At 41.1% G+C, this 21,048-nt stretch overlaps 1 protein-coding gene across 4 annotated transcripts in view; it reads left to right on the forward strand.

The window, feature by feature from the left end:
* Nucleotides 1-21,048, forward strand: part of GPC5 (glypican 5) — a 763,124-nt gene that overhangs the window by 126,574 nt on the left and 615,502 nt on the right. For all 4 annotated transcript variants that reach the window (XM_075089583.1, XM_075089590.1, XM_075089601.1 and 1 more), the window contains exon 3: nucleotides 225-919. In XM_075089583.1, the coding sequence (XP_074945684.1) occupies nucleotides 225-919 (695 nt within the window). The remainder of the gene's footprint in view (nucleotides 1-224; nucleotides 920-21,048) is intronic.

Genomic DNA, 21,048 nt, shown 5'->3' on the forward strand with positions numbered 1-21,048 from the left:
ACATAAGGATTATTAATTGTGTTGCAACATTACTTGTAAGGTGTTTGCCTATATACAAAACACCGTTGTCACAGTTTGTGAGAATTTTGACTCTTCATAAATTCTAATGCAAAAAAATGCATTCAGGATTAATCTAAGATGGCCTGAAGTAATTGTTTTAAGTTCTTACTCTAATTCCGTATTTTTTAAACCTTAAAAATAATGAACTTTTTTTTTAATTACAGAAACCTTTGAAACACTTATCAGACTGGCTGAGAATTACACAAGCATGCTTTTCTGTAATGCGTATAGAAACATGGCTGCTGAGGCTACTACACGTGTCCAGGAGTTTTTCGTAGATGTTGGACTCTTCATATTTGGCACAGACATTAGCACAGAGGAATTTGTCAACAGATTTTTTGACACCCTCTTCCCAGTAGTCTACAACCGTGTGATTAACCCTGGTTTGACTGACATTTCACTGGAATATGCGGAGTGCCTCCAAATGGCGAGAAGAGACATCAGGCCCTTTGGTAATGTTCCCAAAAAGGCCATAGGACAAATGGGAAGATCACTGTTACCCAGCCGGACTTTCTTGCAGGCTCTGAATTTGGGGATTGAAGTGGTCAATACAACAGATCATCTGCACTTCTCTAAAGACTGCGGCAGAGCCTTACTGAGAATGCAGTACTGCCCCCATTGCCAAGGGCTGACTTTAGGTAAGCCCTGTATGGGCTACTGCCTCAATGTCATCCGAGGCTGCTTAGCTAACATGGCAGAAATCGATCTTCATTGGCGGGGTTATATTCAGTCCCTGGAGGAGCTCTCGAGTGCCATGAGTGGGACATACGACATCGAGCACGTGCTTCTAAACTTTCATTCACTTGTTAATGACGCTCTCGTACAGGCTCGTATCAATGGACCAGAATTATCTGAGCAGGTAAGAAGCTGGTTTTATCTACAGTCAGTGCAAACGTGACACTAAGAAAAATAACACTGAAACTAATAATTGTTTGGCCATTTTTATGGTGACGAACACATTTGTATCCAAGTTCAGCTTCATTTGACTGTCAGTTCTTATTTTAATCATGCACATGACCTCATATTCTATTCACAAGTTTAGCATCAGGTGGAGATTTAACATTTTGGCAGCATTTACAGTAAATGCTTTTCAAAATGAAAAGAATTCCTATGTGGAATTTCCCATGAAACCACAGCTGTTTTCAAAATTTTGCTGAGTGAAAATGTTTGTTGCACAAGCTGGTGGACACTTCTGTTTCTTCACCCTTTTTATTCAGAAGTTAGAAATTTCAGTAGATGCACTGAATAGCTTTAGGTTTAACTTTACAACTGTGTCTGTTAAGTTCTGCTGAACAAGGGTGAACAATGGAATGTGTCATTAAGTTTGGAAGCTTAAAATATGAACGAGAGGAAAGTAAATTATCTGGTGAAAAAACTAATTCCACAAATATTCTATGAAAACAGAAATTAATAATAATCTGACATTTGTGTAAATAAGAGTGTTAAATCTCATCAGTATAAATCTCAGCAATAATATCTGTTTGCAGATTGGAAACTTGTTATATGACATAGTGGGAATCATTTTTAGGAGCACAAAAAATGTTTTTCATGAACATAAGCTGTTTAATTGCTTCATTGTTCTATTATATGCACATAAAGATAAATTTGAACAATCCTTCTTTTAGATACCAGTGGCTTGTCTTAAAGAACCTATGACATTGCATATATTATTTACATTATTCTGTAGGTTTCAGAGAGAGTGGCACCCTCCATTTGTAACATGAGCTAAATCCTTCCTTACACATACTTAAGAGAAAAAGCAAGTTATGTGAGAGCTATCTTAGCTGTGAACGCATGAAGTGAAGAATTTTAAGATACTGTTAAGGAAAATACACATTCTTTAGCTACACATTAGAAAGAAAGTTAGTATATCTGCAAATTTATAAAAGTGATGTAAGTAGCAAAATTTTTTTTCTTCCTGTGTTATATTTAATCCATGATACATTTTGTAATTATATTTTTCTCTGTGTTCTTACATGCAAACTTCACTGACAGTGACATATTCTGTGTTGAAAGCTGGGTCAAATATCTTGGTCTGGGGAGACATCTGTAGTTTTACAGGGTACACAGGTCTGTTTGTGCCTGGGTGTCACTATGGCCTGGCATCAGCTGAGGTGCATTAGCACTTCTACGACTACTGTGACTACCTGAAGTTGAAGCAGCACCTTCTGCTAAGCAGCTGGTATGACCTCTAACAATAAACAACTTGACCTAAAAAATAAATAGAGGATTATTCATTTCTTACTAAGACCCACAAGTCTATTAAAATGGGTTCTTCATCTTGCTTCTGATCTGGAACAGGGAAATTACCCATTTCTGTGAATTTCCCATTTTATCTGCCTTGTACCAGCCAGCTACATTAGCCAGAATCTCCTGCTGCTGAACTTCCTTGAGAAAAATTGTGGGTTTTTTGAAAAGGCTTTTGCTTGGCTTGAAAGTGGCTCACTGATGTCTGTCTAATTCCTAATATTTTTCAGGGCTACAGTTGCCTTTTAGGGATATTTAGGAATATTACCGTTCCTCGGTAATTTTGGAGGGATCTTTTTTGCCTACAGTTCTGAATAAGAAAGTAAAGGCTCAAGGGAAGGCCTGTTTCCTGTTCCATCCTGGGTCATTTAGTTTGAAAAGTTTTAGACTTGGATTTTCAACAGTGAACCAGTGTTGGCCCAGGCAAAGCCTCTCAGAACACTCAAGTTTTCAAAATTAAAGCTTTTACTCTCCAAGATGATAGTATATTTCACTCAATTTTAGTAAAAAATTAAATGGGTGAAGGGCCCTCCACCCAGTCTTTTGGCTTAATGAAAATTTTGGATTGATCCAAAATAAAATGCTTTAGTTTGATATTCCTGAAAACTATGCCTTTCTTCTCCCCTTCCCTCATGCAAAGTAAGGAATACTAAAATTTCTTATGTAATGATATTTTGCTTGAAGATCAAGTGTTTACTTCTGTTGTGTTAAGTTCTTCTCACATAGAATAATTTCCAAACTTTAAAAATGAAATATTCCATTTTTCACTCAATCTGTGTCAGACCTATGCATTCAGACATATCTTTCACTTAATCTCTATGTTATAATTGACCAGCCCTTTCTCTCTTTGGTCTGTAATTTGGTCAGACTATGATGCGTTGATCCCGTGAAACATGGTGATCTAGTCACTCAGTTCTGATTTGCTGAGTGTGGCTTGAGTATATTTCATATTTGCCTGTGTGTTAGGTATCAAGACCTGATTCTGACATGTAATAAATAGTCTTTCAGCTTTAAGAGGCAGAAGACATGAATTCTGTTGAAATTGGCCATTCTGTTGAATTCTTTTGAAATTAATATTTATTTATTTTATCTTCAGAATGACTCATGAACTGCTTCAAAGTTTGATAAGCGATTAATGCATCAGTGATTCTAACAGACACAGAAAAGATGATTATGAGCCAGCAAATAATGGCTCGCTTAGGCACGCAGCAGTCTCTGCAGTTTTAAAAGTGAATTTTATCACAGTAGGTGCTTTCATGAATTTTAAAGAAACAGACAGAGAAAGAAAAATTAAATGTTTGGGGGTATGATATACACATATGCAAGTGTTAATATGAGAATCAACAGAGTATCCTGCTAGTGATAGATGTATTTGTACAGCTCTTTATTTATATACAATCGTGTGTATGTTTGTTTTTTATGTATGTATGTATGTGTATATTGTGTGTATGTATGTTTTTTAGCAGACTTCTGTGTGTGTGCATGGTCATGCAAACATAATGTATTAGAGGTTTGAGACACCTGCATCATACCAAGCAAGAACAGTATTAATTATTAAGATAATCTGAAAAGGGTGATATTATATAGCTGTTAAGCATTGGATAACAGGTAAAAATGCTTATTGATACAAAGGACTTTGCAGCTTCCTCCCACGCTCCTCTCTGTGCTCAGCCTGAGTCGCCTGTGCTGGTCCCTGAACCTGCCTATTGCCAGGGAAATCCCCACTGAGGGAAACCGTGCAGGGTATGAACGTGCAAGAGCTTTGTAACACATTTAAGCCTTATTTAAGGAAAAACAAACTAACAACCTATGGAAACTTGTTTACAACTTCTAATTGTTTCATGTTACCTCTCCTCTTATGCTAGCCACTGAGTGTCAATATTGAGGCAGGACAGAGAGAGATTTTAGCAAGATTTACAAAGTTTTGGTGTGGATGGCGCCTACTATCCCCAACATAAGAGCGTGCTTCTGTTCCCTTTATGCATGGGTTAATGGCACAGCCTTGTGCCATGGAAGGGCAAGTTCCTGTGTCACCCACAGGGTGGTTCAACAGCAGCTTAAGCCAGTCTCACCCGGGGTTTTCCAGTCCCTCTCGTCACCATCTTTGTCTCCCACCCCTTTCCCTGTGTGCATGCTGCTTCGGCTGGTTGAGGGAGCTGTCTGCAAGAGAGTCTCTCTTAGCCGTGGTGTTGTTTCGGTGTGTGAAGACTTGTGCTGTCACGCGTTGGGTAATGCAGCAGCTGAGAGGTCCATCAGAGAGGAGCAAACAGAGGACCTGAGAGGAGGTGAAATGGGTCTGAGGCAAGAACTGAAGGAAGAAGGGCAAGGAACAGGAGAGAAGAGAAAAAGTTGCAAGGCTTTGTAATGAAATCTTTCCTCCAAACTTTACATGAAACTATTGTTTTTGATTCCCAAAAGATCAATGGCGTTTGGGATTAATATTGAATAACAGAGATGAAAAGGAATATTGATTAGTTGCTCATTGTGTATTCTGAGCACTGATGATGTGGGGATCTGGAGGAAAACGAAGTATGTGACCATGATATTAAAAGCTGTATACGCATATAAAAATGTGGAAATCAGAAACACAACAGAAAAAAACTAAAATAACACAGGCAAATTCTGACATTTCCTAATTTTGGAAGTGAGGAATTTGTGCTATAGGTTTGGTAAAATTCTTGTATGCATTTTTGTATGTAATATAAGCCTACAAACATTTGGAATGGGATTTTCAAAAGTACCGTCTTCACAGTGTTCCAACCCACGTGGACTTTCAGCAGTTCAGTTTTCGAAACAGTTGGAGATAATGCAACTGTCAAACTTCTGGCAGTTCTCAAGGCTTTTCGCTGATCTTAGTCTAATCCTGAAAGGAAAGCTAAGTTTTGTGTCTTCTAAAAATATGCATAATTATCTTGTATGAAGAGACTTTTGTCTTGCTCTTTTTAATCTGTTGTTAATACTAGGAAAAAAGCGACATCTTTCTTGTGCCATAGAATGCTAGCAGGAAGAAGGTAATACTCTGTATTTACAGCTTTATTTCCTTATTGATTATTTTTTCTTGAAATGACTAGCTATAAACACTTACAGTGAGAACTACTGTAATACAGTGATGTCTTAAATTTAATATTCACATGAAGAGACATTCACAAACATTATAAATAGAATGTGCATTTTTTTGTATCCCTTCTAGGATCTGTTTTATGTAGCTACTTTTTACTGGGGTTTCTCTATCAAAAAGTCACACAGCCTTACTCCATGCCATACCAGAAAACGAAGTGCCATAGAAGTGCACTAAACAAATTCATTTTTTAGATTTAAAAAAAGGAGTGGAGAGAAAGTGATGAAAAACATCTTTTAATAATCCCAAATGTATACAAAACATACACCTGCGAGCTATATTATAATCACAGTTTTTATTTTTGGAAAGGAGTAAGCTTGATTGTCAGCAAAAGACCAGATTAACAGCATTTCTAATTGTGGGAAGTGCAGTGCCTGGATGTTTGGTAACTTTCATAGCTTTAGAGGTCAAGGCACTTAAAGAGATGCAAGAGATCAGCATCTTTTGAAGTAGCTATTCTGTGCACCCGCTTCCTTAGTATCTAAAATCTTATTTATTTACTTAACATGATTCTATGCCTAGAAATACTGCAGCTTTGTGCCTACTTCATAGCTACTGCATTTTGGTTGCTTGCTTAGAGTGCATTAGTCAATCATGTGAAGTAAATTCACAAACTATTTGAACTTATATTGAAAAATAATTAGTTCTGTCACTCTGTTTTAAAGAAATTTTAATATTAGAAAATGCTTATTATAAACCTTTTATATAAATCAAGTTAAGAAAAGGATCTGAAATCCATCACTTAAAAGTAATTGTAGCTATCACAAAGAGCTGTAGTCAGTGCACCTGAAATGGACTTACATATCTATTCTATATGCATATAAAAATACACAGTAAAATGTTAACCAAAAATGGTTACTGATTTGATAACAATCAGAGATTGTTACAGTATTTTAGACTGTACCTCCAAGCATTATTTATAATGTCCACCCCTGATTTTGCTTGAAAAACTTATGAGTTATCCAAAAATTCAGGAAGACAGAAGAATGGAAGAAAAAAAAGCATTTCCATTAAAACTGAAAATTAAGGAAAGTTAAGGGGGAAAATAAGAAACATTTCCCCTAAAACAATTCAGTCTCTCTAAACAATGTCACGTGAATGTCTTCTAATGTTATTTCCATGTGTTTCAGTACACCCAACAGTATGTACACAGAAGGGACATACATTTATTATCAAATTTGGTGACAATTTTGCCACTAGCTTATCTTATTTTGCCTCATTAGTGGAGGAATTTGTCTTCATTCTTCAGTTTTGAGGGCTATGAATGCTGCATACCATTTAGCAAAATAGTTAAGGGCTTTAACCTTAATTTTGCTTCTTGGGATTTTGTTTTCTTGTTTCACAGTTGTAGCATTATTCCCATGACTCCTACTTTTGGATTTTGAAACTTTTAAAAGGAATTAATACACATTTACTCTTGCCACCTTAATTTTCTCATTACTTTAACTGAAAATGAAATAAGAAATACACCATTTGGAAGTGATGCATTCAAGATTTTTATATTTTTAAAATAAATAATAGAACAATATTTTACAAATGGGGATGTTCAGATTTTATATTAGGAACATTTCTTTATCGCGAGGATGGTCAAACACTGGAAGAGGCTTCCTAGAGAGGCGGTCAATGCCCCAAGCCTGTCAATGTTTAAGATGCATTTGGACAATGCCCTTAACAACATGCTTTAGATTCTGGTCAGCCCTGAAGTGGTCAGGCAGATGGACTAGGTGATTGCTGTAGATCCCTTCCATCTGAAATAGTCTATTCTATTCGATTCTAGTCTAGTCTAAATGCTTTTATGAAATGGCATAGGCTGAAAATTAAAACCCTGGTTAAAATGAAACAAAAGCTCTACACATAAGAGGAATTAATTATGTGAAAACATAGTTCTACAGCCTAATTTACTGTATATACTAGAGTAAAACTGGCAATTCTTACAGAATAACATAATCTCTTATTATTTTACAAATTAAGCAGATTACACAGCATTGTATAATTTATGACTACTTTGGTTTATTATTCGTATTGCTATATTTAAACTGCACAGTAAATTTCTCTATTGCAAACGTTCTAGGTATACTTTATCTGATTGGAAATAGATAAGTTTAGAGAATCATATAGCTGACTCTTCCAAATAGCTGACTGCATTTGTCTGTAATTCATCTGCTGCTATGTAGACAACTTTTTCCAGCGTTTGTACAATGCGGAGACATGCAGATGTCATCATTTTGAAGGAGTTCCCCAGTGCTGCTGTAAAAGAAAAGCAATTTAAGGGCAGGGACAATTTACCGTATTCAAATCCCAGACTTCCCTCTCTTTCGTGCATCTACATGCTCCTGGTCCTTCGACATGATTGCTACAATTACCTAGGAGCATCAGTCATTCTCCCTTCGTGAGAGCCCTGTGTAGCACAAGGCTCCAGGTGTATGTGGGGTGGGCAGAAAAGAGAATCATTGTCAGTGCTGCTGCATGCAGAGTTTTGTGCCTCAGGATGGCCCCAGTATGGACAGCTGGCCTAGCTCTGCTAGCTCCTCCCAAACTTTGGTCCTATTGCCACCAGCAGTCAGGGAGGCAGTGGGGAGACAGGATGATTAACAGTGCCCTGACTTTTGGCATCAAACAGCCAAACCACTCTGTGTATGTATAAGTAAATATGTGTGTATGGTGGATTACTGGCTTGCAGTTTCTCACTGGGAAAGAAAAGGGGGATTATCTCTGAAACAATATGCAGACAGATGGGGAGAAAGGGAGAGTGAGTAAGGGTGATGGAGATGGATATGGGGTCCTGGGTAAGATGTGCAGGTCCCCCACACTGTCGACCCTCTACTCTTTACAGGCTTAAGTTACAGCAGCAGCACAGGACCCAGGGCACTACCACGTTTCACTGTCAGCAACACCCTGTAGCTTATCAAGAATGCAGCGTACATTGCGGGTGGGGTAAGTTGTAGCTTTTTTAAGCACCTCATTTGCATCAAACAGGTAGAATCTGTCATGGGCAAGAAGTCTCTGCCACCTCAGGGGAGGGCAGGAAAGCTGGGCAGTTGGTAAGAGGAGGTCAGCAGAGTACTCAGCGCCAGGATCCCACTGCCAGGCCAGAGCACACTGCTTCCATGGGGGTGATGATGTAGACACTGCTGATTTTCAGAGAAAGGCCCTCACCAAGGACAGACCACAGTCTCCGTGGGCAGAGACCACATGTGATTTGAAAGATGCAGTAGCTCAGATGTGTTGCATCTTCTTCTTTTTTAGCTATTCCTCTCATTTTTTAGATTATATGTGATGCGAACTACATCTTGGCTTTTGACCTGTCTCTCCACCCGTGCTGTTTTCATTAAAAGCAGACACCACCTGGTTGTTTTCGTGCCTTGTTTCCATGGCAAAGTGCATGACACTGTTCTCTTGTCATCTAGCATACTAGCTCTTGAGTTACATTGTGCTGCTGCTGCCAGGGCTCTGCTACAGGATCTGTTAGGAATGCAAGGGACAAATGTCCTGGTTGAGTCTGTCCCTGTTCACCCTTTCTTACTCATTCTGCCTGGGCTATTTTCACCTTCTTCCTCTAGGCATACTGCTTCCTTTTCTTGCTGGAAACAAGTGTGCAGAATGCTGTAACCACTGAAGATGTCATTGACACTTCCCAGAGCATTTTTCAGGGCACTGCCAGACTGATGCAGCCAGGGTCATTGTGTTTTCAGGATATCAAAAGCCTTCATTTTTACGGTGGTGAGAGGGCAAGGCCATTGTTTCATTTTTTGATGGGTAAAGAGGGTAAAAAGTCTCACCTGGATGGAGGTCACAGACGAGGCTTGCTGATGTGATGACCATCTACAGGAGTGGCCGGAAGAAGAATCTGGGGAACTACAGGCCTGTTAGCCTGATGTCGGTACCAGGGAATGTTATGGAGTGGTTCATCTTGAGTGAGCTCACCAGGCATGTGCAGGACAACTAGGGGATCAGGCCCAGCCAGCATGGCTTCATGAAAGGCAGGTCCTGCCTGAGCAACCTGATCTCCTTCCATGACCAGGTGACCCATCTGGTGGATGAGGGAAAGGCTGTGGATGTTGTCTACCTGGGCTTTAGTAAAGCCTTTGACACTGTCTCCCACTCTTCACTGGGTAAAAAACTGGCTGGCTGGCCAAGCCCAGAGAGTTGTGGTGAACAGAGCTAAATCCAGTTGGTGGCCAGAGACAAGCAGTGTTCCCCAGGGCTCAGTTTTGGGCCCAGTCTTGTTTAATATCTTTAGCAATGATCTGGATGATGGGGTCGAGTGCAGTCTTGGTAAGTTTGCAGGAAACACCAAACTGGGTGGGAGTGTTGATCTGCTGGAGGGTAGGAAGGCTCTGCAGAGGGACCTGGACAGGCTGGATCAATGGGCCAAGACCAACTGTGTGAGGTTCAACAAGGCCAAGTGCTGGGTCCTGCACTATGGTCACAGCAACCCCGTGCAACGCTACAGGCTTGGGTAGGAGTGGATGGAGAGCTGCCCAGTGGAAAAGGGCCTGGGGTTGTTGGTTGACAGCCAGCTGAATACGAGCCGGCAGTGTGCCCAGGTGGCCAGGAAGGTCAACAGCATCCTGGCTTGTATCAGGAATAGTGTGGCCAGCAGGAGCGGGGCAGTGATCGTGCCCCTGTACTCGGCACTGGTGAGGCCACACCTCGAATCCTGTGTTCAGTTTTGGTCCCCTCAGTACAAGAAGGACATTGAGTTGCTGGAACGTGTCCAGAGAAGGGCAGTAAAGCTGGTGAAGGGTCTGGAGAGCAGGTCGTATGAGGAGAGGTTGAGGGAACTGGGGTTGTTTAGCCTGGGGGAGAGGAAGCTGAGGGGAGACCTTATCTCTCTCTACAGCTACCTGAAAGGAGGCTGTAGTGAGGTGGGTGTTGGTCTCTTCTCCCAAGTTACTAGCTATAGAACGAGAGGAAATGGCTTCAAGCTGCATCAGGGGAAGTTTAGACTTGATATTAGGAAAAATTTCTTTACTGAAGGAGTGGTCAGGCATTGGAACAGGCTGCACAGAGAGATGGTGGCATTACCACCCCTGGAGGTATTTCAAAGATGTGTAGATGTGGCACTTCAGGGCATGGTTTAGGAGACATGGTGGTGTTGCGTTGACGGTTAGACTTGATGATCCTAGAGGTCTTTTCGAACCTTTAAGATTCTATGAATAGATGGAATCTCCTTAGGAAGACTTTCTTCAAAAATAGGGGGAAAACATGAGAGGAGTTGTGGATAGAGGACACTCTATCGTGCTGATAGTAGTCAAGAGCAGTGTGCTGCCTGTCAATCTTTCCTTGCTTCAGATGTTGATTTGGAAGGGGCACACATCCTGGGGCAATTATAACCACTCTGGTATCTGCTGGAAGGGCAACACAGCAGTGAACAAGCAATCTAGGGGATTTCTGGAGTGCATTGGCAACAACCTCCTGGCATAGGTGCTAACAAGGAAGGGTGCTTTGCTGGATTTGATACTTACAAGCAAGGAAGAATGTGTCTGGGATGTGAAAGTCAGGAGCGGCCTTGAGGTGTTAAGAGTTCAATATCCTAAGTGGAGAAAGCAGCGTAAAAAGGAAGAACACAACCCTGGACTTCAGCAGACCAGATTTCAAGTTCTTCAGAGATCTGCTTGGAAGAATCCCATGGGGTATCACTATGGAGAGTAGAGGGATCCAGAAGAGCTGGTTGATAATCAAGGATGACCTCCTCTAAGCTTAAGAAAGCTCTATCCTGAGAAATGGAAAATCAAGCAAAGGCATCAGGAGTCCTGCATGGTGTAAGCAAAGAGCTCTTGACTGAACTTACAAAAAGAGGTAGAAGCAGGGGCATATGACCCAAGAGGAGATAGAGTTGGTGTCCAGTATTGCAGGGTTAGGGTTAGAAAAGCCAGGGCTGACCTGGAGTTGAATCTGGCAAGTGATGGGAAGGGCAGCAAAAAAGAACTCCACAAGTACTTAAACAGCAAGCAAAAATGTGTGCCTGTTGCTGACTGTGGCAGGGGAACAGTGACACAGGACACAGAAAAGGCTGAGGTATTGAATGCCTGCTTTGCCTCAGTTTTTACTATACTATACTATAGGCTGGCCTTCAGAAATTCAAGGACCCAGAGACGAGGGGGAATGTCTGGATCAATGAAGACTTACCTCAGTGAAGGAGAACAGGTTTAGGCAACTAACCTTAGAGCACTTAAACAAACTGGATATACATAAGTTCATGGGGCCTGACAAGTAGCACCCACAAGTGCTGATGCAGCTGGATGATGTCATTATGAGGCCACTCTCAATTATCTTTGAATGGTCTTAGCAACTGGGAGAGGTTCCTGAAGACTGGAAGAAAGCAAATGTCATGCCTATCTTCCAAAAGAGTAAGGAGGCGGATCCAGAAAACTACAGGTCAGTCAGCCTCACCTTGATCCCTGGAAAGGTGATGGAGCAACTAATCCTGGAAACCATTCCGAACACATGGAGAAGAAGGTGATTGGGAGTAATCAGCATGGGTTTACAAAGGAGAAACCATACTTAACCAACTTGATATTCTTGATAGGACAGCCAGCTTGATAGGATATGGGTAGAGCAATGGATGATGTCTACCTCGACCTTACTAAACTTTTGGGTCTGTTTCCTACAACATCTTTAAATATAAGCTGACAAAGTGCACAGTGAGGAGGACTGAAAACTGGATGAGTGGCGGGGGCCAGAGGATTGTGATCAGTGACACAAAGAACAGTTGGCTGTACCTCAGGGGTTGATACTGGGGCAAATACTGTTTAATGTCTTCATTAATGGCCTGGCTAATGGGACAGAGTGCACCCTCAGCAGGTTTGCAGACAATACAGAACTGGGAGGAGTAGCTGATACACCAATGGTTGTGCCATTCAGAGGCACCTTGGCAGACTGAAGAACTGGCCTGAGGGGAATCTCATGAAATTCAACAAAGGGAAATGAAAAATCATACTCCTGGGGAGAAATAACCCCATGAACCAGTACATGCTGGGGGCTGACTGACTGGAAAGCATCTTTGCAAGAAAGCACTTGGGGTCCTGGTGGACACCAGGTTGAACATGAGAAATGCACCTGCACAGCAAAGGCAGCCAGCTGCCTCCTGGGCTGCATTAGGTAGAGTGTCACCAGCAGTTTGAGGGAGATGACCCTTTCCTTCTGCTTAGCACTGGTGAGGCCACATCTGGTGTGCTGTGTCCAGCTCTGGGCTTCCCAGTACAAGAAAGATATGGACTGACTCAAGTGAGTTCAGCCACAAAGATGATTATGGGACTGGAGCGTCTTTCACATTAAGGAGAGGCTGAGAGAGCTGGGACTGTTCAACCTGGAGAAGAGGCTCAGGGGGAATCTCATCAATGTGTATAAACACCCGATATGAAACAGTGAAGAGGAAGGAGCCAAGCTCTTTTCAGTGGTGCCCACTGACAGGACAAAAGGCAATGGGCAGAAATTAAAAAAATGTGAAATTCCATGGAGCAGGTTGCCCAGAGCAGCTGTGGAGTTTCCGTTCTTGGAAATACTCAAAACCCAACTAAACATGAACCTGAACAACCAAATGTAGCTGTCCCTGCTTGGATAGGGATGTTGGACTATGTGACCTCAAGAAGGCCCTCTCAGCCTAAACAATTCTCTGATTCTGTGAAATGACTTAGAAGGTGGGTGCATCGGGAATATTCTTACCAAGGAGCCAGCCATCTTTGAATCAGTAGCTGTGGTGGGATAGGACCCACATATGGGCATCATGGACAAGGCAGGAACCAATCATGTTCATGGTGTTCTTCTAGTGTAGGATGTGAGCACTGGCTTCCTTTCATGGCTGATGAACATTGCCATGCAAGGTATTCACTACCACGATATGCTGTTAAAACTGAGTCTATACAAGACAGCATACATTGTCTATATCACAGATCTTTGGTCAAAAAAAAAAGTGAATGAATCGGTCCTTATATGATCTCAAAGCCTGGATGAAGTTCCCCAGGACAGGATGATAAGGTAGCCCAGAGGTTCTCAAAGGAGTTGGTCGCAAAGCTATATATCAACAATAGCTGCTTTTGTTCTCAAGAGAAGTGGAGGTATTGATGATAAACTGGAGGGAAAATGAGCCTTGGATTAGAGATTGCACAGATACAACCTAAATTTGATGTTGTGGGAAAATTAATTATATTGTTCTTATCACCAAACTATCTAACTAGACTCAGCCTCGTACTCCTTTAACTTTCAGCAAGTGTGTATTCCCATTACCAGTTTGTAAAAGACAAACCCCAAGTGAGCAACATGCCATATAGTTCTTTGATACTTCTTTTAAAAAAGTAAAAAATCAAATATATAATTTTCAGCAAACCGGACTTTGCAATAAAATTGTGGAGTTCTGCCTGAAGCTTTTGGCATATGTCTCTTGCCGTAATTACGTTGCTGAATTTAAATTTTGATAAACTGATGAATTTAAATTTCTTCACAAGATTGAAATAAACTGATTTATGGAAACTGCTGAACAGTAATTGGATTTAAAGTCCTCATGTTACACATGTCTGTATTCTGATATCATTGTGTTCTAAAGGAAGGCTTGATGTCTAACCTAACACACAGTTGAACACCATCACTTCCATTTCTCTCCATTCACAGATACGCATCTGATAGGTAGCTGTGAAAAACTGTGGTGCTTGTATAGTAAAGTATGACATATTTTAATACATCAGTCATTTTTTCTAATGTAGCATGGAGTAAGTGTACTGTGTCATGACCTCCATCTAGTTCAGAGTCCTCCAGTGTTATATTTCACTTCCCCATTGTTTCAAAGCTTTTAACTCCTTGCTGCTGTAAAAAGTTTTCTTCTGAAGCTGAAGTGGGCTTTGTTCATCAGAAAAGAGAATGGAGAACTTCGAAAACAAAGTGAGAATCAACAAAGCAATTGTATGTGGCTTGTTTGTAACCAATGAAAAGTTGTTTTCATTAAATCGTAGCCTTTTTCCTACCTAAACGTACCTGGTCGTTTGACAGCCCTTCCCATCTTTTCTGGTTTGGTCCATCCTTGCTGCGTATTTCAGTAGCTTGCACTTACTGAGATCTGAAGTATTACCCTTATTTCTGTAGTCTTGACTATAGCCGCAGACTGTATGCTACCACAGTAAATGCCCATGCTCTTTCACAGATTTTGTAACTAAAATTGATGTTTTCCAAATAACAGCAAAATCCTCTACAATTTTAAACATAAAAATAGTGGTGATAGCATCTCAGAGCATCTCTCATATGGAGTCCCGGTTGTAAGCTCTATGCTGCAGAATTCTGCTCAAAATCAGTGTCCTTTTCCAGTGCAATTGGTCTACTTGCTTTTAATATGTAGAAAAAGGGCTTGAAATCAGGCATAGAATATTAGCAGAGGCAATGATGCATCCGTAGTTATGCACACATTTTGAAAAATGTATGTTAGTGTATGATCTTCTTTCATTTATCAGGGCATTACTTCTCAAGTGCAATTGGAAAGAAAAAATAAAATTGGTACACATTGCTGGACATACACTTGCTAATATTCTGTTAGTGTCTTTATTTTAAGGTTTATGATACACTGTCAGATCTGTGGCAAGCACTGGAATCACTCATTTCTGTGAGGAACTTCTTAAATATAAGAGCAGGACATGAAGCCATGAAACCATGTCTTTCTAAATAAAGTCAATTGCTATGTTCCTTGGCTCCTCAGCATTTGAGTACATGGTGGCACAGCTTTTGGTACCTGTTTCAAGACACATAATTTCCAACTCCTCTTCTTTCGGCCAATTTTCCTTTCATTTATGGCAATGAGAGAGCTCATATTTCTCACCTTTGGTGAGAAGAGGTTCAAATCCAGTGTCAAGTTCATGTCTCACGCTTTTCTGGAAAGTGCTTTTTAAAATTCACTTGCCAAATTGCCCAGGTTCCTCCCCAGCAGCTCCTACAGTGGAGTTACTTCTTGCACTGGGTGCAGGTGCCCAGCGTGGGCAAGGGGGCTGCAGGGGTGGCCTCTGTGAGGAGCAGCCGGAGCTGCCCCATGCCAGACACAGCCGGCTCCAGCTGGCTCCAACCCCCCCACCCCAGGGCATGGCTGAGCCCCACCGCCACGGTGGTGGCAACTCAGGGAAAATATATTTAAGAAAGTGCAAAAATGATGCATGTCAGGGAGGAGTGAAGGAAAAATGTGTGAGAGAAAGCCCTGCAGACACCAAGGCCAGAGAAGGCGGAGGGGGAGGAGGTACTCCAGGTGCCGGAGCAGATATCTCCCCTGCAGCCCCTGGAGCATGGTGAAGCAGGTTGTGCCCCTGCAGCCTGGGCAGTAGACCATGGTGGAGCAGATCTCCACACTGCAGCAGATGGAGAACCCCATGCTGGAGCAGGGGAAAAGTGTGAGGAGGAAAGAGCAGCAGAGACAAAGTGTTATGGGCTGAGCACAGCCCCATTCCCTGCCCCTTCTGCAGCATTTGGGGGGCTGAGAGGAGGCAGAGGAGTTGGGAACAAAGGAGTGAAGTTGAGCCTGGGGTAAGGGAGGGGGGCTAGGAGGGAGGCATTTTTAGTTTTATCTTTGCTTCTCACCATCCTACTCTATTTTTAATCAGCAATAAATTAAATTGATCTTCCCCAATTTGAGGCTGTTTTGCCCATGACAGTAACTGGTGAGCAATCTTCTTGTCTTTTATCTCATCCCACGAGCTTTTTCATCTCATTTTCTCCCCCTGTCCTGTTGAGGAGAGGGAGTGAGATTGCATCTGGGTGGCCATCAGGCAGCCAGCCAAGGTCAACCCACTGGACTTATCAACACACACACATGGCTTTGGCAAGCAATGCTGAGGAGTGCAGGTTTCAGTAAGGTATGTTCAATATAGACTGCCAAGTAAATAATTTAGGAAAACATCATGGCATCCGTTATGCATTCCTATTTAATGTGTTTAGAGCAAATCCACTTCACAATTTGAAATAACTTGGACCTTTTGTTAGATCTTTCCGTTTGCTGCACTTCCTTCTTAAGATTGAGATCTGTTTTATCAGGAGAGCATAGGATCTTTAATATACCTCCCTTTTTTCTTTTTTTAACAGAAGGTTAGGCAAAATTTGAGCAAAATGCACAGATCCAAAATGACCTTCCTCTGCCATTGACTGCATAGGAACTCAGAGGTCTGAAAAATGTGGAGTAAGCAGTCTGGGCTGCCATCGTGTTCTGGTTCTAGGTGACATGCTAGATGTCTAAATCTCCTTTGGCACCATGACAGGCTTGTCTGAATGTGTCCACTGGGGAGCTGAACTGAAGGTAAGGAAGATGCTCCAAGAGGCTGAAAATGGTGGAGTTTCGTTCTTTGTATTTGCAGAAAGAGAAGAAAGGAGGCTTTCCACTCCTTCCCCAAAGCCAAGTTAGAGGCATGAACAAGTGTAAAGGAAGAAGTCAACTGAGAATCCTTTCTGTAGGCTGTGTACATGTTTTCTTTTTTCTCCGGTCTTCCTTTTTCATTGTGAAACAGAATAACTGTTCACAAAGAGAACCACTTCACTGAGCAGACTTCTGGTGTCTCAGTTGGCCCTTAAGTCACTACCAACCCTTTGTACTGGAAGAGGAAAACTTTGTGAGGGCAAATCCAGAGGTTTTGAAGCAACATAGTTTTTCAGACTGTTTTGGTTCCTGAAATGACATGAACATGTATGAATAAGTGACTGTCTTGTATATCACAAAAGATCACCAAAGAAAACTGGTTTGTCTAGGTTCAAATAAGAGGGTGAGGAGACACTGGAACACAATATACAGACCCAAGAAGCAAAACCACTAATCTCGTAAGATGTAGTTTGGAATGGGGGTGAAAAACCTAGGTTCTCTGAAATGCCGACTAACTGATAGCGGGTTTTTCCCTTTTTTTTTTTCCAGATGGCTTTTGATTCTTAATTATCATGAAAAGGTAACCATCCAATTATCTAAAGAGTTGTTGACAGTGTTTTATGCTAAATGAAATAATGCATTGTGACTATTACTGTGTGTGTGATTTTATTGACTTACATAATTCTGTTGCAGAACTTACAAAACTGCTCTTGTCTTCACAATTTTTGAACATAAATTGCAGCCTGCCACAAAGTGTAAACACATCGTGCAGAATGCTGACGCAGCCAACTTGTTTTGCTTCCACAAATTCTTTATGTGTTGTAAGTTGTAATATATTTTTTGTTTTAAGTGAGTAACATACCTGATAAAGGTTATAGATCCTCATTTCTGCTTTCATTGACAGTAACTTTCCTACTGAATTTCTTTTGGCTTACACAGGTGACCCTGGATAGACTTAGGCTTAGATTTAATGAACAGTTCTGCGTGTAGCAGACAAAGTATAATGTTAGCCCTCTACGTCAGAGCCATACTTGCAGGGCACACAGAAGTAAGGAGCGATAAAGTGTATTTTAACCACTAGAGAGCATAGATAAATCAGTCTAACTACACACAGGCAGCTGATCTTTGGAAAGGTCTACTGCCGGTTTTATATAATTGCTTTTCAGAGGAGAACCACAGAGTGTTTTCACTGAACACCTTGGCATCCACTGAAGCAGACTTGGATCGGGAGCGCTGGCAGCCTCTCACAAGAAGCAGTTTTGTTGAACTGCCTTTGAAGAGTTTGAACTGGCAGTGCTGTTTTCTGTCTGCAGGGTGGCTTGGCTGAGAACGTTAGGATTTCCCCTGACATTAAGCCATTAAAAAAAAAATCATTTCCTTCCCCCCCACCCCCATTCAGAAGGAGAAACTATTTTTACTGCCAGACTTGCTGAGTATTAGTCCCTCATGAAAGGAACAGCAGAATTAAAACCATTTAAGGTTTTAGTAATTAAAGAGCAGAAGACACAAATTAAAAGTGTATTAAGAAACTCATATTTAATGGACTATTAGATTTTATTTTACAATCAGAAAATGCAAAACTATGAAGGAAATCAGAGATAATTAAAAACTGACAAGATATGAGAACAGTCTCGAGAACTTGGGCTGAAGCACTGCTTTGGGTAGATGGGGAGGTAGAAGGAAGATACCACTCTCAGTCACATGAAAGTTGTGGACTGTGGCTCCCAGAATCCAACAGCTTGGACAGCAGTCTTTTGCAAAACCATTTAAAAAATCACTGATTAAAAAAAAAAACAAACCTGGTTTGTAGACTCTTAGCATTTTTGTCTCTTCCTTGGTCCTCCATCTTGACGGTTGATTTCCCCAGAAGGGTGTACAGCAATGGCATTGGTGCTGCACTAGTGCCAAACAGAGTGGAATAATTAGTTCGCTATCTCCAAGTTGTACTTTTGTTTATATATTACAGAAAATTATTGTCATTTTTTTGCAACATGTAATCCTCTTAGTTTTTTTCTGATTAGGCTACCACTGCCTTGCTGGTGAGTCTGTATTTTGTATATCTGCAGTTTGAATTTATCTTTGCTCAATACCATCAGGTTGGGTGTGGGGCAAACTATTACATTTAACAATGTTGTTTTGAAATGGATTGGTTATTTCTCGCGCTTGAAACCACTTCAAACTCTATCTCACTTGAAAAATTATAAACGCACATTTTCATGTATTACCCAAGCTTTTAATTACAATTTTGAATAAAATTGCTTTGAAATTATCATTATTTGGCAAGTCCATTTAAGATTTGTCTTGCAGGTGATTATAAATGGAGTGTTTAATAATTTGTGCATGCATTGTTCTAAGTATCACCTTTACTCTGTAATTCTCTAGGCTGTTTTTCACAATGGGTGAAAGGGCGTTTTTCACCTTTTCAGCTTGTCTTGGACTTCTCTTGGAAGTCCTGTAAAAATATTAAACCTATGTATGAAACTTATAAAATTATAAGTTGCCACTGTAACTCTAGAGCTTGCTTAAGTGTTCTGGATGCCTAAGACATATTGCCAAGAGTTCTGAGGCTACAGTGGAGAAAGAGACAACTAGTCACAGATAAAGAACACAAAACGTACGAGAAAACAAAGGAAATAATACACTGTTTCTGCATGATGTTCCTGTGTTGTAAACACTGGTGGTACTCCACTGCTCTTTCCTAAGACAATCTCGTTAACATCTTTTTCCTGTTCTGAAGGAAAAGCAGCCTATTGTACCAAACGCTTGTTCTGCCTGTTTCCAAGAGCTTGGGTTTGTCTCAGTAGGGAACACTTTAATCTCCCATGCACATGTGCACGCTCTCGCACATCAAAATACACGTTTCTTTGCAACAGAAGTTTGATACTAAACAAGCAACTGCTTTAAGCAGCAACGATAAAACCGTGCTCAGGTGCTTGGAAATACTGAAATGCTGGTGCTCCCTCTTGTGGTTTACCTAGAAGAAGACAAACCAGCGAAACTGGCGCTAAGCATGTGGATACGTTGGCTCCTGCAGCTGGAGCTCAGCTGGAGATTATTACAAGTTAAAAGGAGAAGCTAATCTTACTTTGAGAAATCTTCATTTTCACCTGCTTGGATGATCGGAAAGTGGCAAACCCCTGTATTGCCTCGTGGCAGAGGCGCCATCCGCTCCTGTGCTGCTCGCAGAGGCTAGCTGGCAGAATGAGGTGCAAAAAAAGAGCATGCTATATTGGTCTTCTTTTTCTACTCTGTCTGACACACGGCCATCTACCTGAAAGTATTACGCATCCACTTGCAAGGGTTAAATCTGAATCAAGGAAACTTCATAAATATTTAATGCATTGTTTTTCTGGATGAATATTTCAGGTAGTTTGGTTAGTAATATGTTGCTGGAAATGCTTGTGACTCATCAAGAATCTGTTTCTCGAAGAAAGTATTCACTTGTGTATTCCTAGGAAATAAAATAAAATCAACTTAACCACATCTTTTTTGTAACAGATGTATTTTCAACCAGTCCATCCCTGCCATCTCATTCTAGCTTTTTTTTAGAGTTATTAGGCTTCAGCTCATGAGTGTTTGAGGGGATTTAACTGTAAGGGATGGTGGCAAATTTGTGATCCGATAGCTAGAACTGAAAGCCACCAGACTAATCACTAACTAAAACATGCATTAAGTAAAAGCAGTTTTAAATGCCTGCATGGACTATGGCCACACTGATAGCTTACAGGTCTGAAAGACTGAGTCATTCTAGTGAATACTTGACACATAGCCCATTTACAGAAAACCCTGGATATATATGTATCAAAAACTTACAGCACTTGCTATGCTTACCAAAACAAGCGTGAAACAGTTAAAAGAAGGGGCAATTTTCGGACTCCTGGTTCTGGTTCCCAGCTAGAGCTGAGTCTAAGTCCATGAGGTTTTATACCCAGAGAAGTGTTTTGTCCCTGTTACTCTATGCACAGCAGTAAGAACAAGTGAAGCAGACTATAGACATGCTGCAAGACTGGAAGATGCTCATCTTTTCAGTGAATTTCACAACAGCTTATGACCCAATGTGGAACAGAGAGTCTCAGGATTCCTGGCACAGTGGTGGCGTTTAAAGATTACGGCATAGTTAATCACTGAGACTTGGCATCTCTAGTTCGAAGTGCACCACAGGACTCTGCATTCAGTTTGCTCCAGTCATTTGATGTGAAATAATTTCAGTAGAAATGCTGAGATCAGAAAGAACCATTTCTGTAGTGGAAGAAGACCCCTGTGACTGATTTCTCCTATTGAGCATGTGAACTTAGAGGACCGTATC

This window comes from Phalacrocorax aristotelis, chromosome 1 (genome assembly GCF_949628215.1).
Source record: "Phalacrocorax aristotelis chromosome 1, bGulAri2.1, whole genome shotgun sequence".
In the NCBI taxonomy this organism is placed as follows: domain Eukaryota; kingdom Metazoa; phylum Chordata; class Aves; order Suliformes; family Phalacrocoracidae; genus Phalacrocorax; species Phalacrocorax aristotelis.